General features: G+C 46.0%; 2 protein-coding genes across 5 annotated transcripts in view; both read left to right on the top strand.

Annotated features, from left to right (window-relative positions):
- Positions 1-25,307, top strand: part of LOC124057033 (nuclear factor 7, ovary-like) — a 546,992-nt gene that overhangs the window by 94,138 nt on the left and 427,547 nt on the right. The gene's annotated exons all lie outside the window — the stretch shown is intronic.
- Positions 1-25,307, top strand: part of LOC124057015 (dedicator of cytokinesis protein 3-like) — a 125,531-nt gene that overhangs the window by 52,616 nt on the left and 47,608 nt on the right. For all 4 annotated transcript variants that reach the window (XM_046385053.1, XM_046385056.1, XM_046385055.1 and 1 more), the window contains exons 4-5: positions 10,306-10,361; positions 15,290-15,386. In XM_046385053.1, the coding sequence (XP_046241009.1) occupies positions 10,306-10,361; positions 15,290-15,386 (153 nt within the window). The remainder of the gene's footprint in view (positions 1-10,305; positions 10,362-15,289; positions 15,387-25,307) is intronic.

The following is a 25,307-nucleotide window of genomic DNA, read 5'->3' as shown; positions in this document are numbered from 1 at the left end:
TCCTTATGTCCGTAAGAGGCTTTTCTGTCTCGCTTTATCGTATCCAGACAGCAGGCTGCCGGGTGTTCAGAGCTGCAGATACGAGAGGCCTTAACATAAGAGAGATCATCTTTTTTTATTTCTCCTTAGAAATGAGCAGCAGAAGGTGAGACGTGATAAAACAGTTTTAAATCAGTCGGTTTTCAATGTCAGCGACCCCCAAACATGTACAACAAGCCGAAAACATTTGAAGAGACATTTAATGTTTCTCTTGGAATCTTCTGTGACTCGTACGCTGAGTTATCAATACAGTTTCACATCTGTGACTCCCACAAGGACATTTAACAGTTTCTCAATTGAAATTCCAGACCTGCAGAACCGTTGAGTTCGGAGTGACAAGAACACGACAGGTCGGAGGCAGAGCAGGAGGACTTCAGTGGTTGTATTGCAAGAAAAAATATGAAGATAAGAAAGACTGATGGGTTAACGAGGCCATCAGGTGTCAGGACCAGAACTCAGGTGTCAGGACCAGCAGGTTCAGAGTTCAGGTCTCATGGAGTACTGGTTCATAAAGAGTCACTGAACATCTTTGCAGCCCTGCGTTGCTGTTTCTCTGTACTTTTGATTCTCTCAGGTGTGTTGTGTTATAACTTTTTGATCATGTGGTTCCGGAAAAGTCTTGATGCAACATGTGAAAACATTTCTCAGACAGCTTGTGAGTTGGTGCACTTTAAATAAGAGTAAGAAGCTCTGCAGATGAGTCGATACAACGTGATCAGATGATCTGGGGCAGGTACACAGGAAGGGCTCACGGAAAGACTGGCTCTCTAGAAAGTGAAAATCAGATCTTGCTGAGAGCCTCTAAGGCTGCACCTCAAGAGAAAACCTTGACTCATAGTGGACTAACATAACAGCTTGGCTGTGGGCGGCACGCTGCCATTCATTTCTGTAGGTTACAGCGAGGGCAATGGGATGCAGCATAACAGGGATAATAAGAAAGAAAAAGTTGACGCTCAGGCTTCCTCATGCAAATTAAATGTGGGAGAGAGAGCTCGGCTGTACGCTGGGATCAAGAATCCAGCCAACCTGCAGGTATACAGCAGCTCACAGACGGGCCGCCATTTTTTATTCAAGTTCATTCAAGTGGTGTCAGAATAATCGGAAAAATTAGTTCCCAACTGGAAAAATACAACATCGAGTGGGAACACATCTGTGAGAGAATTTAGTTTGATGACTTGGATGGAAGTAAAAGTTTGGTTGATGTTTAGAAACTTTCTAACGCTTGATGTGTTGCATACATCAGAGTTGTTTTGCTCACTTGTAATTTGTAATATTAAACCATCCGAGGAGCACGTGAGTGCAGCGTAAACCTGTTCACCTGTTACCTGATCTTTTCACTGTGCACGACAGAACAGCAGGAGGCGAGTGAACTTAAAGGTGCTGTCATGTAGTCACTGAATTACGCCTTGTAAACATTAAACTGAAACAGCTGTTGTGGTCCAAGGCTTCACGAGAACCTGGTTCAGGAACGTGTGAGGGCCACAGTTAATGTGCTGCACAGACGAGAGATTCAGGAAGGCTCATTTTGGCTGACAAACCACAACACAACCTCACTCAGCAGCTACGGCGAGTCGGACGCCAGCCAGACGGACGAAAATGTGTGTATTCAGGCAACCCACATGTAATTATGGCCACCTCCACGCTTACAGTATGCATTCGTATGTTGCCTGCCTTGTGGCGTTTGTGTGTGTGAATGTAAAATGTGTGTTTGTCTCCCAGGAGCGAAGCATCGGCCCAATCCTCTCAGTTCCTCCACAATGGGCTCGCTGGCCGAAACGATTCGCCGGGTCTCCCCGAGGAAATGCCTTCGTGCGCCGACTCGTCTCTAATCCAGCAGAGCGACAGAGAACCTCACACTCTGAGGTTCATCGGTGTTCAGATTAGGCCGAGCATCAGGGCAGCTGGCGGCCGGCGGGAGCAGTGAGTCAGTCCGGTTGAAGAGCAGCCTCATGAGGGGCCTCACAGATACTTTAGGCAGACTTCATAAAGGTCGGATTTATGTTGGGATTGTGCTGTTGGCCTGATTCTGTTAGCTGGTAGAGTTGATAAAAGTAGACAGAATCCACGAAATACCAACACGCTGGAGCAAAAGCCTCCATCGGAGTGTTTGGGCGGATTTGAGGAATAAATGATGGCAACACGTTGCCGGTGACAGCAACACAGATTCCCTCCCAACACGCTGTTTAGCACGCCAAAGCAGTGTGTGAGCTTTTTAGGGTGTCCAACCCTGTACTACATAGTGCAGTACCAGGTACCAGTACCAGGTACCAGTATGGGTTCAAACCCTGCCGTTAAGGACGTCGCTGACTCCTCCCCTCTGGGAGGCGCTACAGGACGTCTCCAGGACCAGGACCGGCAGGCTCAGGTGCAGCTTCCTCCCCTCAGCTGTCACCCTGCTGCTCTCTGCGCTCCTGTTCGTTACATTAACGTCTGACATGAGATGATGTTAAAGTTTTGCTCTTCTTCGTGTTAAAGTGAAGACATCAGTCCCACTCTGAAGTTCGGCTAACGAAGGTCTTTGGAGATGTTTGCTGTCCCTCCGCCCTGACCTGTAAACATCATGAAGTCTGAGGGAGAATTAGAATAAAAGCAGCAGCAGGGTTGGCTGCCCACGTTGTGAACATCCTGTGTGTGTTTGTGTGCATCTCTGTGTGTGTCCTGTACACTGTTGGCATTTAGCTTTGAGTTTGACTTTGAGTTGTTGGCAGTAGCAGTTAATCGGGGGAATGAGATAAAGATTTTTTAACGAGAGTTTATAATCAGAATTATTATAATTAGAACCATCAGGATGCTGCAACTCCGTTTCACTGTGAGGCTCCACAAATGAAATTTTCCGTCAGTGTGGTGGGGAGGACATCATGACTGAACTGAGCTGTTTGTGTGTGAGTGTGTGTGAGGCGACTGCTGATCTACTGCCAAAGTGAGCACACACCTGTCAACCGACTGCTCCCAGGTGTGAGCACTCACACACGACCAGAAGTGACACATCCAGACGAAATGTGTGTGTTTCTTTGGACTGCCTGTCCACTCACCTTCCAGCAGGGATTAGACCAATCAGGGTTCAGAAATAAACACACACACACACACACACACACAGGATCAGCCTGTCTTTGGGTCTGTGCTTTAGTCATGGTCATCAGTCCACTTAAACATGACTCAGCACAGTTTGGCTCACTGCTGCTCTCTGCAGAAACCAACTCTGATGTCACTGACTCGACACACTCTGTAATTTTAACTGTAGTCCAGTCCCGCGTTAGAGATTTGGGTCCAAACATTCAGACTTACACAACATCAGTTTCATTTGTCACTACGACTTCATCATGTCATCCTTCAGAGATTCCCGTAGATTAAACTGGGCTAACAAAACCCTTTTAGTGCTGACTAACTCGATAAAACATGCTCTAAACCAGTCCTTCTCAAATAGTGGGGCGCATGTGACCCTGGGGAACCGTACTAGAACCGTACTAGAATAAAGTGTAATTGCACATCCCCTACAGTAGTTGGCAGTGGCGCTCTCATTGTCAGAGTGTGCGCAGGGAGTATTAGCTCTGTGGTGTAGCGGTTTCTTTGCACCGAGCAGGCGATATGAAGTGCAGTAAACGAACCCTTAAGAGACAACATGAAGACATTTTTAACAGGGATGAGAAGAAAGGCGGAGAGAGACGAAGATAATGAGACAAAAGTAACTCACCCGAAAGCTAAGACGAGGAAATATGACGAAGCATATGTAGCGCTTGGCTTCACGAGGAAAGACCGGTGTGTTTACTGTGTCTAAACATGCTGGCAGCGGACAGCATGAAGCCAAATAAATTAAGGCGCCACTTGAAGACATTACATCCCAATCATGCTGATAAGCCGCTGGAGATTTTTCAGCCAAAACGTGCCGAATATTGCCAACAATCATCCCGCTTTGTGAATGCTACTTCAGAAAACCAGCGAGCACTGTTAGCATCATATTATTACATATTATTACATATTATTATTACTATTATTTATAGTCGCAGCGGAGAGTGGGTGGTGGGGTGGGGGGGCGCAAATTGTTTTCTTCTTGCTGGGGGGGGGGGCGCAACAGAAAATAATTGAGAAGCACTGCTCTAACCTGCCTTAAAGACACTCACTACAAACAGCCTTTGCCGCTGCAGGTGCCTTCTCTGTTCAGAGAGGATATCTGACGCCACAGCCCGGTTACAGACACGTCGGCACCCAGCGAGACGGCCAAGAGGCCAACATCCATGACAGCTTCCACCAACATTTGGCAGCCATCTTTGTGGCAACAACAGAGACAACTTTTTAACAAGATGTTGGGACATTTTCTGTTCATGTTTGTTATTATAAGCCAAAACATGTTCTCCTCCTCTTCCTGTTTTTGTGCCTAAATCTGATTGGACCTCAAGCACAGCGTTGTCACAACATAAAACGAAAATGAAACTAAATTAATGTAACGCACCAGCACTGTTTCAAACATGAAAAATATCGTTTAGTTTTTGAGTCAATACAGTAATGAGATCAGTCATCACAGTGACCCAACTGGATGGGTCACTGTGAAGCTGGCGTGCAGCAGCGGCAGTACAAAGAAGGAAGGAAGGACTCCAAATAAAAAATATAAACTTAAACATATAAATAACATACCGATCAGTGTCATCAGCATATCAATAAACACAGCATTGATGTGAAGGACGACAAGTGGAAGTCAGGTAGGATCTGGACGTTTCAGTCAAAACTCAAAGGCTCAAAAGGCTCAAACTGTGTGGAAAACCAGCAGGAAAGTTGCAGCCTCAAAGCTGATGTTTATCTTGACACACAGCCTTTGTATTCTTCTCCACACTGTTGTCACTTCATATAACTGTGATGTATGCAAACAGACCCCCAAAAAAGTGAGCCAGGAGCAGCAGTTTGAAGTCAGCCGGTCGAGCAGCAACGTGAGAAAAGCCTTAACAGGAAGAGAAAACCAAAAAGGAGAATCTGCACACATTCATTATGACTCCTGTCTCCTTTATGAAGCTAACAGCACAATGTCAGTGCGGCGGAAACATCCCGTTCTCTGTTAGAACCTTTCTCATTGTTGAAGAAGCAAACAGCAGAAGAGGAAGTTGTACAGTGGTGATGTAATCACTGTTATTTTATCATCCGAGCCGAGTCAGAACCGCTGGGTAAAATTATAGAGCAGAGCCGTTATGATCCTGCACGGGGCTGTGTGGGAATTACACAACCCTGAACAGAGCAGGACACAACAAAAGAGCCCAGAATAGACGGGAGGGTTAGAGTTAGAAGACTCCGCGAGGACAGTGGAAGAACGAAACAGAAAGGAAGAAGAGAGGAGGCTGAAGCACAGCTGCAGCTTTCAGCGACAGACAGAACTGACAGCAGCACAATAAACCACAGTTTATCTGCAGCTCATCAGCAGGTGTGATCAGAACGAAACAAAAGAGCGTAATTACGGTACGGCGGTGAAGATGGGCGAGGAGATCGGAGAGGTTGAAACGAAAGAGAGGGAATCAGATGGAGAAGGAGGAAAAAACGGGCTTAAAGTGGGCACGGCTGGCTTCCTTGTAGCTCCGGGTTTGTTTCCTGGCTGCTAACGTTTGGTAGCCGAAACGTTAGCCACACGGTCGACTAGCAGCTTGACTACGAAGAAAGAAACAGCAGCAGGTTTTGTGACTTACTGATCTCGTAGAAACTCGGTGTCGGTTTTGACCCCCCTCAGGTCTCGGTGGTCAGAGGAAACACACTCGACGGGCCAACAGACCGGGACACGACCCCAGAGCTCTCTCGGTTTCTGTCCCTCCCCCTCTTCACCCTCTCTGCCTCCTCTGTCTTTGGGCTTCTTTTTGTTTTCCGTGGATTCTGCAGTTGTTCTGCCGCTCTGAACGCACAGGCCGCCGCGTGCGTTGATAAGCGATGAGTCAGGAGATGTATCTCACCCACTGATGCTGCAGGTCGTGTGGAGACGAGTGTGCTAAATAATCTGAAAATGTCGACACCTTCAGTGGTCTGAGAGTCTGACCCACATTTCCAGGGCTTTTGAACTTTAGTGCAGCGTTTGATAGCTGTGTTGCTCTGCTGACTGTGACATGAGCTCATGAAGTGCTTTAAACTCAGTACAGTCGTTTCTAAAGTGCTTTTTAACGTGATGCGATCTGTACCATGACGACGCGGTCGCCGCCCACTGTTTAAGTAGGAATCAGCAGCGACTTCAGACATTTCATTGGAAGCACCACGTGTCTGCTCGCCCGGCTCAACCCGTCTGATGGAAGAGTTTAACACTGTGAATAAACGTTCTGTGACTAATCTGGAATATTTGTGTCTCTGCCGCTTTACTGGATCCATCTTGTCAAATTAAGGCAGCATTTGTGTCGGATCTGAAAGCTGAAACGGTCCTGTTTCAGACAGATAATCATGTGGAGGTTTGATGTGCTTTGGCGGCTTGGTGGAAGCCAGATTTCGGTGAAATGACCCGCACTCTTCAGATTTGGTCGGCTTGACTGTCTGTCACACGTGTACTAATACTCCCACTCGTACTGCAGCAGCCGTTTTCCTCAACATTTTCATCACGTCCACAGAGTTGACTGAGTTTGGACGCAAGTATTTCGTGCCAACTCGTGTAACTTCACTGTACCTCCATCACAATGCTGTGAGTCTCACTTAAAGGCTTTTTGACAGCATCGACATTTTGTTTCCATACAAGCCTGACGTCTGAGCTGGATTATTAGAGTCCTGAAGGCTCCCGCTGCCTGCTTCGTTATCCAACACGTCGTCACTCCCGCAGCAGCTTGGTCAGCTTCAAACCACAACGAGTTTTTCAGATGAGTACTTTGGTGTTTTGTGCACCACAAGCAAACTGCTGTCTAGTTCCCTTCTACTGAAGAGCCAACACGTCCTCGTCCCAGCCGGGTGCGTCCATCCTCGTGCGTCTCACGCAGGTGCACGAATCCTGACCACATGCTCGACGTGAAACACCCCTTTGGTGAAGTTCAGGCACAAAAAGATCGAGTTCACATGGGAAGCAGGCTTGTGTTTGTTCAGTGGCACCGATGTGAACGTGCTCTGCTTTATTATGAGGCCTGGTGAATTTCATGTCCCACTTTTAAATGATCATCTTCAGTAAGGACAGAGAGAATCCTGGCCCTGAAAGCCTGAAGCATGTCCTCACACAGCTGGACATTGTGTGATACGGTATAATAGTGTATAAATGGGAATAAAAGTCCATGCACATTTGCACACAATCACACACACACACACACACCCACATATGTAGAGCCTATCAGACACAGTGGTGCTCGGGGTATTTAGCTGGATAATCGACCGTTGTTTGTATTTGCGTGGATTTGTCTTCTGCACAATGTGGGAGACGAACAATCGTGTCTTTTGACGAACAGTAAAGCTCTGTGAGAAAGGAGGTCTGCCTCTCTGCTCTAATCATGTCTCCGCCTCAGTCCTCCTCTCCGTCTGTTTTTGCTTTGTTTTGTTATGTTTGTTTTCTCCTGCACATCACCCCTGATGTGCGGTAATGAGGTGCAGTGCGTCTCAGGTGCCGCTCAGTGATTGGCCCCTGGAAGGCGCTGAAAGCTCAGGTCAAAACACGGTGACATGCGGATCGGTGAGCAGCCTGGTCCTGAGGGGGACCGGATTATATGTGGGTGTCCTCTCTCATTCACTCGTCCTCGTGCCTCTGTATCCTTTACTCTGCTTTTGTCTGTCCACACATCAGTTTATTTTTGTCTCTGCACGTCTCCCTCCTTTCTGTCTTTCTTTTTCTGTAACAAGATGACCTTTTTAAACAAACCACTGCTAAACTAGGAACAGCACAGCTCTGTGAGGGCCTCCTGCCCGTCTCACACATGCACACACACACACGCACACACACACACACACGCACACGCACACACACTCTTTGAGTCAGGTAGCATCAGAGGAGCCTGAGGTCTTCTGAATGCACTGACCTGTTAACAACCATCCATTGTCGCAGCTAACCAGGCAGAGACAGGAACGAGATGTACTCTGTGTGTGTGTGTGTGTGTGTGTACACCTGATGTCTCCATTATCACAGAAACACTGAGCTTGACATCAAACGTGTGTTTCATTACGGGGTCCCTCTGTGTTTCTGGATTTGAACACACATTTTTCAAAGCTTTAGTTAGATGTAAGAGGCTGTGGGCTACAGTACATGAATCATGTAATGTAACAGTAATAAATAAGAGTAAAAAACATCCATAGTATAAAAGAGCTACAACCATCAGTTAGTATCTGATGACTAAAATCCTTCATCCCGTTGGAGATGGAGCGCTAGCTAAGACAGCCGAGTCCAAAAAGGTGACTTAAGTGACAGCTGGAAATGTCTGGAAAACTGTTGCCTCTGCTGAACCTGCTGAGGCCCTGACTTTACCTCGAGTGCCATCATCAGCAAATGTTACCATGGCAACTAACCAAGCCAAACTAGGATGGCGGTAAACATTCCTCCAAATCAGCAGCATGGCGGCAAAGTGAACACGTTAGCATTACGAACGGGTTAGCATGCTTAGCAACTGCAGTGCTCGTCATCTTGGTGCGCAAAGAGAACCAACATACATGTGATGAACTGGAAAGTACGATATTAAACCTGCAATACAGCATATTAAATGGATTAGTACTGGCATAATGTTTACTTTGACATCTAGTTTTCTAGCAGACATTAGGTCAACAGTAGCTTGTTTGATATTTGTCATGTTGCTGGTTTAGTTATTTGTTTCTTGTTTCATTTTGGCATCTCATGTTTTTTTCTTGCCTTTGTTGTTTTTCCACGTTTATGATTATTGATTAGTCTCACATGTCTCATTGGCCGTCCATCTGGTGTTGACAATTCTTTGTGTGGTTTTGAATTTCTGTTTTGTGGTTCTTGCTAGTTTTCTGGATTTTGGATGTTCTGCGTCCTGTGGTTTCCTGTTTGGACCTCAGCCTCTTCCTTCTGTGAGCCGTTTGTACCTTCATTACGTTAAACTCTGCCGTCTGTGTCTGCTTTTGCTTCCTTCGCTTCCTCGTGTTTCTGCAGCCTTCACTGTTTGGTGACAGTGCAGGCAGGTCGTTTGAGAGCAGGGGCTGATGGGTAATCCCTGTGCAGTCCCCTTCACAGAGCATGAAGAGGACTTTGGCTGGACCAGCACCTCTGAACCTCCCCTGTCAGCTGCAGGACTAACTGCAGCTACTCTGTTTCTCCTTAGCACTATTGTTCTCGTTTCCAACGGTCTGTCTCTCTCAAGCTCTCAGTCTCTTCCAGAAATCCATTCACATATTATGTGTTTTGTTATGCAGGGTTTGAGTGGGACATTAAGTGTGTCCACAGTTAGGACATACGTCTTCACTGAGACATGTTGTCATACGTGGACAGACTTCGCCGCCTCTTCGTCTCCTCACTGAAACGTGTTGTAGAACCCAAACGAAATTCCTCCAGTGTGAAGCTTCCTCTCCTCTGCAGCAATTCAACATGTTCTTTCTTTATGCACTCGTTATTCCCCTAAAATGTTTCTCCAGGCACTCGAGATGCAAAGATTTTATAACACAAAAGACCTAATGACTTCCGTCTTTGAGGAAGAAGCCCGTGCTGTAAAGATGAAGTTGGAGGGAGCTTCATTTCACATCGAGACGCTGACTTACTTCCTGTGAAACCGTAAAGCTGCTGAGGGTGGAGGCACAGTGTGCTATAGCTGATTAAAGCAGGTCTCATGTAAATAAAAGTACCAAAAGTGTAGAAATACTCTGTTACAAGTAAAAGTCATGCACTGACACGAGTAATAATACCAATACTGCCTTTAGTGAGCCGGTTAATGAATATGAAAGTGAATAGTTTTACTACTACAGACCAGTTTGAAGTAAAAAGTCTGCGTAGTGCACCTTTAAAAGCACACGCCGTTCTGAAAGGCGTTTCTGTGCATGTGTAAACCAGATGAAGCCAGCTGCCTGGCATGACAGCAGCTAACCTTCACTGTGCCCCACATGAATAATTGAACGGTGCACCTCTGAGACTCGGTTCTCGTTCTGTAGCAGCGCTGTACAGGTCGGCCGGTCCTCGCTCTACACGTCCTCAGCCACTTCGGACTCTTCGCGGTGCAGTGGAGGAAGCTTTACATTAAACACGAGGGGAGTTTGTTCGGCTTGTTGGTCGTCCGCTCTGCAGAAGAGAAAGATGGAGGACGGTGCCTTATTCTGTAAACACTTTGTCCTCATGAGTAAAGGTGTGGAAAGGCTGGTTTGAACCTGGTTTCCTTCATCTGTGTTCTGTCTCTGTCTCTACAGGGAGTCTTCCCGGCCAGCTACGTTCACTTGAAGAAAGCCATCGTCACCAACCGAGGGTAAGTTCACCAGCCTGTGGGATTACGCCGAGCACAGTCTGCCTCAGGGGCCGCAGCAGCTTGGCTTTGTCAAATGATTTCCACTTCCTTTGACTTTCCTCGCTGCTGGAGCAAACAGGGCTGATAAACTGCTTTCACATGTCCCTTTGTTGTCCAAGGTTGAGGCTTTATGAGACGTCACATTACATTTAGAGTCGTAGGCCCATTTAAAGGATCAGTTCACCCAGAAATGAAAACTCAGTTGTTATCTCCTCACCTCCCATGGCTGATGGAAATTCAGGTGAAGTTCCTTTGTCTACAGATAAAAGCCTCGCAGTAAAACAGCGTAGCAGCATTCTGCTAGACACATGAAGAAGCTGGGGACTTGGTTTAACATGCCAGAAAACAGTTTTACAGTGAAGATTTTGACTTAAAAAATGGTGAATGAGTCAGTCAAAGGGAAACAAGCTCCTTCAGTTCGATTCTTCGGTTCCTTCCTGTTTTTCTGCCCTGTCATCTGTTTGGTCGTTTTCTCGAAGGGTCTCGAGTCTCAAAGTGCTGCGTTCAGTAAAAATAAAATTAAAATCAGCAGAGTGGACCGTGTGAACACTGCACAAGTCATCTTTATGTCCTGCCACGCTGGTCTGAAGTCAAGTCGAGGACATTTAAGTGCTGATTTGACTCAGTTTCTCGGTTGTTCACTTGTTTTGAGACCTTTTCTCTCTAAATAAGGTATGAACCTCCTTCTCTCTGATTCCCTTCCAAGTTTAAGGGTACATATTTTAATACATTTGCATAATGATTGGAAAAGCTTTTCTTTTTTTTTAAACTTCAGATTAATCAGAGTTACAGAGCGTGTCTCGATTTGCATAAGAGTTTTTTAATTAAAGGCGGGGAGAGTAAATTAAATGGAATTAGTGAATCCTTTACTGTTTCAAGCAGACCTCCAGGGCAAAGAAGGAGAGTTTTGAGTGGGGAGAGTGTGAGTGTTTTTACTGAATCTGTCTAATAGAATTATGGACTACTGGTCGAGTGGGCCTGAAAATGGCAGTGATGTGTACCTGTGCTGTGTGTGTGTGTGTGGGTGTGTGTTTGAGCTTTGGTTTTCATCAACAAGGCTGCACAACACAGCAGTCGGCGATGTGTCAGAGAGGAAATCGAGTCAAAGGAGGCTTCAGTCTAATTCCTACGACGTGTAAGACGACGTTCTTCTCTGCTTCATGACGATCCCATCAGGTGTTTAATCACTTTCTGCACTCGTATCCCTGCAAACTGTATCTGTCTTATCTTTTATAGACCTAAACTACGGAAGCCCCGAGAAGCAAAAGATAAACATTTTTGATTGATAAACAAATCTGATCGAAATTGTTTTCTTTGCAGTGTTTGTGCTTTTTTCAAATTTGGGAAAACAGATGAAATTTTTTTAGTTTAGTTTTTCTACCTGTTGCTGTAGTACTTGTTTCAGCCACAAGAGGGTAATGTGCATGTTCGTATGCATAACATGGACTACTGGTGCACAAAACGGGTATTACAGCAACAAAACAATTCACACCAGACCAAAATGGGCTCAGGGCTTCCATACAAACAGTTTCAGACAAAGTTTTAAACAAAACAACGACACAAACGAGCCCAAACCTTCCCGCCTTTTGTGGCTCTGAACATGTCTGTGAACAACACTGGATCCTGCACTATTTTGAATAAAAGTTTGCAATCTGTCAGTGACGACATGCATCTGCAACGTCCCATGAATGTGTCTTTGCTATAAGTTCATAAGTCCTTAAATACAGAGAAACAGTCACAATAATACGTGAGGCAGAAACTGTCAGCCATCTTAAACACACACACTGCATTTACTCAGACAGCAAACACGTGTGTGTGTGAAAGACATTTTGGATAACACACACACGCGTCCACAGTGTCAGACTGGCCGGTCGGCTGCACTGGCTGTAAGGCTGTGGTGAAGTGACTGCTGTCCTGCATTTGACCCTGCACGTTGATGTGCTCATCTCTGACGCCATCTTTGTGTGTTTCAGCGTGTGTGTGTGTGTGTGTGTGTGTGTCCAAAACAACATAGAAAGCTTCATTCATTATTTTAGTCCACACAGAGCTTGTTAATGCTGCGTACTGCTCTGGGACTGCACACTTTGTGCTCTTCTTGTTTACATCATGTTTTGCATTTCCTTGGGATCCAGTTTTCTCGTATTGCTCTCAGAAATTCCCAAAGCTTAACTGCAGAAGAAAAGCGATGGAGCCAAACATCCTCTTCACTCCTGGTTCTGGACTTCTGGTTTTAACTTCCTCTGAACCGCCAGACTGCTTGCATCTATCATCTAAGAACTTTCATTGTTCTCAGTAGAACATTAAAGGGTCTCAAGTCTGGACAAATGCATTCAAAATTCCAAACGTCTTCTGCCATATTGATGTAAAGTGTTTGAAGAATCAGTGTTTCAAGAAATATGTCACACTGGTAAAAAATCATGAAAGTGTTTGGTTGTATTTTACAGACAATAATAACAAGACTGGATTTTCCTGTGAAACAGAAACAGAACTGGTTAAATAACCAAGATACAGAATAATAAATGGATTTAAAGTTTTAAACAGCTGTGGGCTTTAATTATTTTCTCAAGTTCCCAAAAATCATTTTTCTTATTGAAAAGAAAGACATAGAGTGTGTTTTTTAATTCTCTATGCAAATATTTTATACTCAGAGGGAAACGCACTGCTGGGGTGGAGGAGATAGAAACGTTAGGATGGAGCGAAAGTGGCTGCAGACTGATGGAGGACAGAAATGTTTCTCTGCTCGGGGCAGCGCGACAATCTGAGAGGAAAAAAGAGAATAAAGACTGGAGAAGAGAGGGGTAAGGCAGGGAGGACGGGGAGGAAGAGTGAGATGAGGGAGGGTAAGGAAGTGGGTAAACGAGGGAAGAGAAGAAGGAAACGAGGGAGGAGGGGGGGGGGAGAAAGAAAAGCTGGGATATGAAGGAGGTGGAGAAAAGAAGCTGAGAGGAACGATGGAAATGTGCCAGGACAAAAAAAAAGAGAAAACTGGAGGAGGAACAGAAGGAGGGAGGGGGAGAAGGAGGGAGCAATTAGATTAGAGTGAAAAGTAGAACAGAGGAGAAGAGGAGGAGAAGTGCCTGAGAAACAAGTGTAACTAATGTGGGTGAAATCACCAGGCGGCCGCCAGCCGTGGCTCAGCTGGGAGATGAGCTAATCTGGCTCACCGCTTTTATTAATTAATCAGTCATGAGACGGAGAAACAATGGATGAGTGGAAACCAGGAGTGAGAGAGGGAGGAGAGGGGGAGAGACAGAGAGAGGTAGCACATCCCTTATGCATGAAGGGAGGAAGCCAAGAAGGGGAGGAGTTTCTCCGTCCGAGAGGGGAGCCCACCTCCTTCTCTGCAGGTGGTGCAGACGTTTGCTCGCCGTTTAAACACCAACACTGGAGGTCGTTATTTTTGTATGTGCTTATGAGCTTTGGTTTAGACGCCCACACCCACATGAACCTTCACTGCAGTTCTCGTCCCTGTAGGCCGCGTGGACCTTTGAGTTATGGCGAGCAGTATGAGCTTTGCAGGGACTTTCTGTCTTTCTTCCTTCATCTCATCTGTAACGATTTACTTTGACTGATTTGCTAAGTGGCCAGCAGTACTTCAAACATTTCCATGCATGCAGTAATGTCAGTGCAGCAAATGTTGTGGGGTATTTAAAATGCAAATCTAAAAACGGTGATAATTATTATAATAACTTTATTTTTTCTGCACCTTTTAAGAACGAGGTTCCCAAGGTGCATAATAAATTGAAAAAGTTGAAACGGTGAAATTAAAGGACAGTGAAAAACCTGCTCACCTTTAGTCTTTAACCTTGACTCAGGAACAACCAAAAGGGCCCACCTGAAGCTCTCAGGCTCTGAGCTGGCTCACAGGGGGTCAACAGCTCTGTCATGTACGCTGGGGCCAGACTCAGACGGGCTTTCAAAGTGATCAGTAAGATCTGTAGTTATGACCTTGACTAACCTAAACTTTTAGCTTCTGAAATGAATATTTTTAAACTGCTCTGCTGGAGCTCAGGATTTATCAGGAGGACAGCTGCTTACCCCAAACTCTATGAACCTAAACTGTGTGAGACCTTTTGGATGGAACACACAACATTAATAACCAGCATCCCGATCGATTCTGTCAGCGTGTCGGATCTCAGAGGGCAGCAGTGATCCACCTGTCCGATAGGTCAGACCTCTTCTGTGGGACAAACTACAGAAGGTTAGCAGGTCAAAATGAAATCTGCAGATGTTTTTTTCAGTATGAAGATCTTTTCAGTAAAGAACTTGTTTACGACACAGAACGTTACTCCCACTTGGGATGATCACATCACACAGGAAACATTTAATTAACCAGAGAGGGAAGCTGTTGGATTATGCTGTTATGTGGTTGTTTTCCTGCAGTTGAGGTGGTGACATGAGACATTTCTATCCTGACTGGACTGTTACTCTGATTATTAATGAAGGTCCGTGTTATAGCAGTTATGATGGATGATTTTATGTTCACAAACAGCTTTCAGAAGTATGTTTATACGTGATGCAGCTGAAGTCATCAGTTCCACTTTCTGTGCAGTTAACAACCAACGTTTTGTGTTCATTAACTACAAATCACACGACCGGAGACAGACATTAGGCCGGACAGTCCGCCACACGTCACTGGGTCTCTTTGCTGTGGACAGGCTGTTCTGCTCTGACTCGCCTGCGTGCTGTTCATTTAGTCCACCATTGTTGAAGCCTAACTGTATGTGACGCTACACAGCAGACTGAGGTCTTTGTCGACAAACAAGGTCAACGGTTTACTGGGGTTCTGTAGTTTGTTTGTAGCAGTTCTTTATTAAATGAGCTTTAACTGTAGCCATCTGAATCCTGTGTACTCATTGTGTGTGTGTTTCCGTTGCGTCCCCGTACAGGCCACATGAGACCGCGGTGCCTCTGGAAGACCCCATCGTTACTGAGGTGACGTCCACGCTGCAGGAATGGGCCTTACTGTGGAAGCAGCTCTATGTGGTAAGCAGCACGCAGCGTCTCTGCTGTCGACATGAAACCGAAGGCCGAGTCCTGTTCGAGGCCTTTAGGACCTGATTAGTGTGTGTGGTAGCCAATAGTGTGAGGGCTGAATGTACGTCCTGCAGCCAGATGTCCAGCGATTAAAGCTGTTTGTCATTCAGAGGCTCCCTGTTGTTAGACTGGACTCAGTTCATCTCACTGGCCGAACACCTGAAGACTGACTGATTGATGGCTGGTCTGTGATCAGCATGTGTGGATCAACACTTTCTCTGTTCGTTGTTGTGGGGAAAAACTAATTTTCCTCAAATGAAGTGAATCACACAAATGTGTGCGTGGATGCGCAGAACACGTAAAGAACGCAGAACATGTGTGCATTATGGCTGAACTCACAGTTTACAGACAGTCTGAAGTCAGGAGGGAGAAAATGTGAGAGGAAGAGGACGTCAGGGGGAAGAAGAAGAAGAAGAGGAGCCGACAAACGCAGCAACAATGAAAGAAAGAGGACGGAAATTATAGACTGAAATTATAGCGACAGAGCGACACTTCCTGCCACATGCAGCCTGCAGAGAGTGAACAGAACAAAAATATAAATATGAAGAGCTGAACGCATCCTCACAGGAAAACAAAAGTCACAGTCTGAGAGCTCCTCCAAAGTCCAAATCCTGTTTTTATTATTTTGACTGACTCAGATTCTTATTTTTGATATTTTATACGTTTTGTCTGATTACACTGAATGTGATTTGATAACAGAGCTGCTAACGTGACTGCAGAGCTTTGTTTCACTTGTGTATGCAGTACATGTATGCAGTACATGTTTGCAGTAGTCATGTAGTGTATTCGGAGAAAAAGCTGGACGTGCAGGAATGAGAGTTCACCTCCTGATCTGTAACGACGTGTCCTCCAGTCTGCAGCTCTGATTGAACCTTCTTCTCTTTTCTTTTTCTCTTTCTTTCTTCTCTTCTTCTCTCTCCTCCCTCAGCTCGTCTTTCCTTCCTCTGCATCTCGTCTGCTTCCTTCTCCTCCATCGTTTGTTTCATTTCTCATTAAGTTTCTCCCTCTCAGTTGTCTGTTACATGCTGATGTCAAAGTGTGTGTGTGCGTGTGTGTGTGTGTGTGTGTGGGCGGGATAGATGTGTGAGCGGAAGGGGGGAGGAGAGGGAGTGGTGACAACTGAACAATGATGGAGGGATGTGAAGACAAGGATAAGCACAGAGGGAGACATTTTGTTACTGTTAATTGTGCAGACGTGTGAGTGTGTGTGTGTGTGTGTGTGTGTGTGTGTGTGTGTGTGTGTGTGTGTGTGTGTGAAGGAGGAGGCCTCGTCCAGCTCTTTGCAGCTGCAGTGAAGGCAGGCAGCCGCTGCACGTGTGTGCGCATCGTCTGGCTCCATCAAGTGTGTTCACGTGATGATGAGATGAAACCTGTTCGTCGTTCACTTCCTGTTTTACACGTTTCATCTCGTCCACTTTCTCAAACGCTGACACTGTCAGACTTTTATCCAGTCAGTCTTTGAACCAGGAGCTCCGTTCAAACCTTTAATGTTAGACTCATAACGTATCACATATGTTAGACACATATGTGATATGTTATGAGGTGCGTTCATCATCATCAGAAGGTGCAGCGTGGATCACAGCTCGCAGCATATTTCATCATCGTTCAGCCGCTTTTCAAACTGTTCATACTCTGCCAAGTTACAGCCAGCAGTTCTGTTCAGCTTTTCAAAAAGCCTTCAAATGTTCCCAATCGTTTAAAACTTATTGTTATCCCTCCGGTTCCAAAGTCAGCAGTGCAGTTTAGAGCTTCCTGCAGCTTAAAAAATAAAACCTCACATGCCTGAGGTGCACATTTTGTTTTATTTTGACAGCAGGGATATTTCTGAATACACACAAAAGAGCAACAACATACGACGCATTGACACGCAGCACCAAGATGTGTCAGAGAACCTTTTAGAGCTAAAGACACACACACACACACACACACACACGCACACACTCTGAAGCACCTGATGACACGCAGACATGAAATGAATTAACTGAGCAGAAGTGCAGAGTTCTGGTCAGTGCTGACACACTGCTGTGATGATGTCATCTCGGTGATGTCAGAGGGACACGCTGAGATGAACCTGAAGGATGGACGGATGGAGACAGAGACGGAGACGCAGGAGACCTGAACTGAAGTTCTTTGAACGACATGTAAATGAAGCTGAAAACAGGACTGGAAGATGATGGTGGCTGTGAGGATGAAGAGGAGGAGACGGCTGAGACAAAAGCTGCTGAGAGCCTCCGTGAGTCACAATCAGACCAAAATACTTTGCGATGCTGTTTGCACTGAAAACCCGCCGCCTTAAACCCACACTCACATGTCGATGACTGACAGAAACGAGGAGCTGATTGCTTGTCCTGTGGCTGAGCGGCGCTTCGTCCTTTGACTGCGTCGGCGTCTGGAGATAATTGGCGTGTGGTCGGCGAGGTCGTTCAGGGATAAAACTTTGTAGTGTGTCCTGTCACAGAAGACGGATCGAGTCCTCATGCTGGCTTCAGTGCACATCTGACGGGACACGAATGATGTGAACATTTCAGTGAAGTTGGGACTCGTTCCCTGCTGTGCAGAAGCACACGAGCGCTCGCCGTTTGTTCTCTCATGGATGTGATTCATTTGCGGTCACAGAGGAGGCCAGCAGACTTTGGCTCATCGCAGGAGGAGGAGGAGCACAGGTGGAATCAGTCATTAATCAATAATAACCTCAATGATTCGTTACGTGTGCCAGTGAGCGACTCACTGAGGCGGCACACGCAGCACCAGGATCAGCCGTCAAGGACCAAAACCAGCAAACTGTTCTCACTCAGCCAACACAGCGAGCGTATGAGGAAGTTCAGCAGGTTGTGTTCACACACTCGTCACCTCACCTGCTCGGCTCGGAAGCCATCAAATCCTAACGTAAACTCTCACAGCGGATGTGCTGAGCTGGGCTGCTGTCATATTAAAATCTATTTCCAGTATCCTTCCACCGTCACTTTAATAATGTAAAACATAAACAGAAGCACTTTGCACAGGACTCTGCATCTCCTGAACATCAGGGTCTTCATGTTAGCTGAGCTCCAGTGGTTCCAAGCCACAGCTGCTGAGTGTTAATGAGCCCGACACCACAGTGACCAGAAAGCACAACTTACTTACACATAGAAGATTTACAAAATAAAAGTAACTTGACCCTGTCATGTGTAATAATGGGACAAATGGTCACACCAGACCTGCAATAACACATGTGTAGTAGTAACTGTGCAATAATCCTTACTCATGTAACACTACTACTAGGATCAGTACATACATACTTAGTCTCTGAAACAAATGGGTACAATAATCAATCCATCCACTAATCATAACTGAGGGACTCTAGTGTGAAAAGTCTTTTTCTTTTCTGTACTGTACAGCTGCAGGTATTTGTTTCCTGTGTATTTATTCCTTTGAATGCTCATCCTTCCCTTATCCCTGCATGCTTTGCACCCTCTGTATCCTGTTTGCTGCTGTGACACTGTCATTTCCCAGTTATGGGACTAATAAAGGATTATATTGTCTTATCTTATCTTAAAGGCAGTCGTGTAACTGCGATACGCGAACAGATAGAAAAGAAGGTTCCAGTCTTTGCTGTCCTGGTCTCATCTGTTCTGTGCAGACGTTAAACTGTTTTAAAGTGACAGCAGCACAAAGGTGCACTGAAGTGGTTTTTGCTGCTGTGATCAGCCCTCCTGCTGGCTCTGAGGAGGTCCTCTCCTCGTGCAGAGTGAGACAAATCACCAGGACGTCTTTTCCTGTTCGCCTGACTGTCACTCTGCTGCAGCTCGCCAGGCGAACACTACAGCAGACTCTGACCTCAGGCCGATCTCGTCCCGGCTCGTCACAGACTGCAGTCTGGATGAGAAGTTCCACAGCGATGAAGCAGGCTGAAGAAGCTAACTGGCTTCTGTTAAACTTTGGGAAATGTTTTCACACAGACGGTGGAGTTTGTTCCTTTTCTGCTGAAGGCATCTCAGAAAGGCTTCTTTCAGGGCCGCTACGAGCTGAACAGATGATAACAGCATGCAGAGCGTTTCAGTGCACACCTGAACATCAGAACTCGTTAAAACCTGCCGTCCTTTAAGCTTCTGGACGGCAGTACGTCTGCTGAGCCTGATGAGCAGCTTGTCAGTCAATAAAATGTCCTTGATTATGTGCTAACAGGAACGCTTTCAGCTCCAGGTGACAGCACACCTTCTCTGCTCTCAGTCACTGTTCACACACTCATCTCGTGTCTTGAGTGATCAGGTTTTGGCCGGACTCAGGACTTTGATGTGTGACACTGTTCTGTTGTTATGATGAACAAGGTGAGACAAGGTGTCTTGTCCTTATCCAGAGGGGATGCAGGGGACATCACTGTGCTGGTTCGCCGTCCATCTCCTCCTCCATAACTGTCCTTTAACGTGTCACACGCACACGAAGGTCACGCGTTTGACGTCTGGTCTCTCAGTGGGCGACAGCCTGAGGACACGAGCTCTGCTGTCAGACGTCCTCACCGTCCGTCGTGCTGTCCGTCACCGTCTTCACAGCACACACCTCGGCTCCAGAAGTGTCGAGCGGCGTGCCGCTGCAGACTGGCCCGTGGGTGGGAGGCTGGCTGGGAGACGGGGGGTGAGACGAGAGAGAAAGATGATGAAGATGGAGACCGCGAGCAGGTCAGAGCAGCGAAGTGAGGCACAGTAAGGCTTATGTACACAGAGAGGGGGAGGCGGTGGAGCTGCAGCGCATTGTGAGAGCATCTCCAGCCCTCTGGCAGCCTGTGATTTTCTTTTCGTCTGCCGGTCTGGACTGCTTTTCAGCAGCTTGCTGGTGTTTGAATCACAGACGGAGACAGAGGAGAGAAACGAGTGGATCTGTCCCCCCATCACACCTGTAAGTAGCTGCTACCATCTCCTGCGTTTGGCCATAGAAGAGTGTGTGTGTGTGTGAGTGTGTGTGAGAGTTTTCCTCAGACAGTGGAAGTGTGTTTTTGTCCTTACTTGTGCATGTGAGCAGTAACCTACAGGCTTCAGTAAGCACACTGTCATGTATTTGCCTCGGTGAGTCACCCGCCGTTGCCACGGTGACGAGGACATTGTTAGAGTACAGTAGATGTTGTTTTTATTTTTTTCTTGCAAAAGCGACATACAGAAGAAACTATCGTCAGGATGCTGTTACGCTGAAGAAGCTGTGTGGAGCGACTGCAGCTTTGGTTCTGTTTCTGATGTTCTTCGTCTTCTCAGGTTTAAAACTAAATGAAACGAAAGCTGAAGACTGGAGTCAACTGAGTTTAATAAGACAGAATTAGCTGAAAGGTCTGGAAGTCTGCGCTCTGCTGCTGCGTGTATCTGACCAGTTTGGTCAGATGTACACTGATGCAGTACTTTCACCTCCAAACTGTACTCAGCTGCGGTACTTCAGTACATGTTGTTACTGTGAACTGAACTAAGAGTCGATGTGTTTCCATTGCTGTCAAATGGTCCACACTGGGAACAGATCTGGGAACTGATCCACAAAGTCCGCCATGTTTCCGCGTTTCTACGGCAGCCCGGAACAGACAAACCAAACCTTTGTCTGATGTTTATGTTTCTAACAGCCACAGCAGAGAAGGTGATCCTACAGGTGCCACTAAATCACTTTAAACCTGCATTTCCTCTGAGGACAGTCTGAGTCTCCGCTCGGCTCAGCTTGTCCTTCCAGAATCATGTACTTTATCGTCCATTTTGTCCTTCGTGTCTGAGCTTCCCCTCGCTGCGTTTGTGTTTACGCCACACGTCTGCATGTTTACTTCTGAATTTTCAAATGTGATGTTTGCTGTTTGGACGACTTGGCGAATTATATCTGTAGTGGCACTCCGTTTCGTGCGAGTCCTCTTGTACCACTTTTGCTGCCAGTCTAACAACCAGTAATTGAAAAACGCGAGTGAAACCGAATCTTCTTTTTGAAGGTTTACTTAAAAAACACAAAAAATACACATACATTAGACTCGATATGGCTCGGTCAAAAAACTGTGTTGCTTCCGACGTCTCTAGCTGCAATCTGACCTTACGTGCAAGCAGTGGCAAATGACGTAATATTGTCGGAAGCCGAAAATACATAAAAGTTTTTTATAAGTTCAAACGTTACTAAATTATGCATTTTGAAAAACACAATAATTATGAATTCTTATGAAATTACCTTAACTATATTTTAACCTTTTTAACTAACTTGTTATTACAAATGAATTAACTCTTACTGGCTCTTACAATATCTGATGTGTTGGGGCTTTACTTTGCTATTTCCTGTTTTATTTTGGCGTTCACCCGCTCATGTCACGTGTTTTACTTTGACTGCATTCTGAACCAAACCAAACTTATTGGACTTAAGGCAGGTGATCACAGAGACTGAGAGCACAACACTGGATGACCAAAAGTGTCTGGGAAAACCAGGACGTGAAGGGCAGAGCAGGACCACATGGACAAACGGACACAGGAGGACCATCGGGTCAAACAGAGACAGGAAGTTTAAAGCAAAATGGGACACACGACTACAAAATAAAATAACTAAATAACTAAAGTAGAAGCCGTCACGTCATACGAGTGAATACAGTCACAACAGCAGTCAGACGAGAGAGAAATAACATTCGTACCTGGACAACAGGTGACATTTAATTAAAACTTTATTTAACAAAATGTAAGTTAACTTTTACCCACACAAAGCATCAGTATGTTTCAGTGGGCCTGCAAATGAAGAGACGACATGACTGAAACCAGAGCGAGGAAGGACAGTCCAACCAGGAAGTCCACAGTGAAGAGGGGGACAGTCCAACCAGGAAGTCCACAGTGAAGAGGGGGACAGTCCAACCAGGAAGTCCACAGCGAAGAGAGGAACAGTCCAACCAGGAAGTCCACAGCGAAGAGGTGGACAGTCCAACCAGGAAGTCCAGAGAGAAGAGGGGGACAGTCCAACCAGGAAGTCCACAGCGAAGAGGGGGACAGTCCAACCAGGAAGTCCAGAGAGAAGAGGGGGACAGTCCAACCAGGAAGTCCACAGTGAAGAGGGGGACAGTCCAACCAGGAAGTCCACAGCGAAGAGAGGAACAGTCCCACCAGGAAGTCCACAGTGAAGAGGGGGACAGTCCAACCAGGAAGTCCACAGCGAAGAGAGGAACAGTCCAACCAGGAAGTCCACAGTGAAGAGGGGGACAGTCCAACCAGGAAGGAGGGCAGGCACAGGGGTCTGGGCTCTGGGGTTCAGGTTCTGGGGATGCAGACACATTTGAAAATCACTCATTTACTTATTTCACTTTGATAACAAACGTCGTCTCTTTGAGGTGGTGAAAATGTCTTACGGTGAGAGAGGAAACTGTCCTTCTGTCCACCTCTGCACATGAGACATGACAGGCTGGCACCCCCACCATCACATCCTGCTTCTGTGTGTGTGTGTGTGTGTGTGTGTGTGTGTGTGTGTGTGTGTGTGTGTGTGTGTGTGTGTGTGTGCGTGTGTGTTTGTGTGGTGTCCTGTGCTCACTGGTGCCAACTCCATCCCAAATCCTGCCCTGACCTTGTGTGAACCTGCCCAGTGACACGCAAGACACACACTCTCTCTCTCTCACACACACACACACACACACACACACACACACACACACACACACACACACACACACACACACACACACACTGCATGGTGCCAAACTCCAGCTAGAAAAGGTTGATTTTCACCAAACTCTTTGACAGCTTGGAGTGATTTTATTTTTTCAGTTTCCATGAAGGGAATTTCCAGCAGTCGTGCTGCCACAGTCTGGCACTAAATATTTGTTAGAATAATAATAATTTTATTATTATTTTTTAATTTATTTATACAGCACATTTCCAAAACCAGGTTTCCAAAGTGCTTAACGATCAAATAAAAACAAAAACCAACAAATCGTAAGCAAATACAAAGCAAAATATAAATAGACAATTAGTGGACAATGTTGAAAATTTAAAATAAAAACTAAAAGATCAGCAAATGAAATAGAAAAATGATTGTTAATAAATGTAGGAAATATACAATTTAAAACCAGTAAGTTTATTTCCATCTTGAGTTCAGCGTCTTGTTTGTTCACATACAAACCCAGAAAAGGCAGAGATGTTGTTTACTTATTTACTTTACTCAGCTAAACATCAGTACCTGAACCAGCCTGTGTTAAGCTACACACATTACACAACAGGAGACACATCACCAAAATCACAGTGAAGCCCAAAGTGCGGCTCGTGGGCCAAAGTTGGCCTGCGATGAGCTTCAGTTGGGCCCAGCAGGGGAACCAGAACTGAAGCTTAATGGGAAAAAGAAAGCAAAGTGCCGTCAGTGCTGTAAAGTGCTCTTTAGAGGTTCAGGGTGAAACTGTTCACTGTTGTTTGAAATGTGAGCATGACGGGCAGAGCGACGCGTTGCACAGGAAGTCAGTGGAAGGCAGATGGGATCCTGGTCCCTCTGTGCGTCACTACAGCATGTGTTTGGTCAGCGTTCCCGTCCAGCTCTGTCCCTTCAGGAGGAAAAGTCTCATTTACCTGCTGACTGAAGTTCAGATCTTCGTTCAGACTCAGACTCAGACTGACCGGCGTCTTTCACATAAACCTCCTGCCTCGTTTGTTCACGTCCTTCCTCTGAAAGCTGGTCCAGCAGCTGAGCGGTGGAGACGGAGGTGGAATCCGGAGGCTCCTGGTTTGGTCTCCCTGGCGATTTGCCTCAGTGCTTCTGTTTCGCAGCAGCGCGGCGGCCAGTCTGACAGGTGTGAAAATGAAGCAGGGCGTTTGCTAATGCATCAGAGGTGTTGTGAGCGTCCCCTCTGATTTGCGAGGTGCCAGCCTGACTCACGTCCTGTTAGGAGGTTTCAAAGCGGTAACTTCCTGAAAGTAATCAGTTACAGATTACCTGATTAAATGTGCCGTCCCGAGCTGTCAGAGTGAGTTCCTGTCCAGCATTCTGATGTGGTGAAGCTTCTGAGGATGTGCTGAATTCATGTGTTTGTCCAGCAGGTATCTGCTGAACACATTCTGCACAACCGCTGCATTCCTGTATTATCTACAAGATAGGAAGACAAAATGAGAAATATTTGCTCATGTTGCACACCTGTGTCAAAGATTTACCCCAAAGGAGCCACATTTAAGGGTGCAGTGTGTAAGTCGTGGTTCAGACAGACTCCAGTCAGCTACGGGGCCATTAGCTCCACGGCTAACTGTGCTAACGGCACAGTGAGCTGCGGCTGGTGGTTCACCAGGTGAGCTGAACTTACCTGTGAGTTGTGGCCACATTTCTTCATTCCTTTAAGCCAAAATGAGTCGACGTGAAAGACAGAAAACCAAACACATAAATGGTGGACGCAGCAGAGCATCTGACAACACGACACACACTTAAATGGAGACGCAACCAACGTGTGTGTGCTGTTCATCTTGTGCAATTTGTCCTCAGCATGCAGAATGACATGTCAACATTTTGAACCATTTAATGAGTTAAATATGCTAATCCTGCGTTTAAGCCTCATCAGTCACACAACCAGACGCTTCGAACGCCACAGCGAAAGCAAATGAAAGTCGGAAACCTTTTACTTTTCTCATTTGTCAGGTGTGAAAACAGAGCAGGATGTCACTAATGGAAGAGAGGTGTTGCAAATGTCCCTGTGGATCTTACAGCTGTCAGACTGAATAACATCCTATTATATATTAATGCAGAGCTGTGACCGTCTCTAACCCCCCCGGAGACCCACGTCAGGTCCCTGAGCCACGGCTTGAAGAGCATCTCCTGTAGATTTAGGGTCTGCTGTGCAAAAGACCAAAGCAGCAGTAAAGCAGAAAAAAATACAATCAGGTATTTTAGCACAAACGTTTTCATCTAGTGTTTAAATGGGCAACAAAAAGTCTCATATTA

The sequence above is a fragment of the Scatophagus argus genome, chromosome 3, assembly GCF_020382885.2.
Source record: "Scatophagus argus isolate fScaArg1 chromosome 3, fScaArg1.pri, whole genome shotgun sequence".
Lineage (NCBI taxonomy): Eukaryota > Metazoa > Chordata > Actinopteri > Scatophagidae > Scatophagus > Scatophagus argus.
The sequence above is the reverse complement of the archived record's forward strand: the minus strand, read 5'-3'. Positions and strand labels throughout refer to the sequence as shown.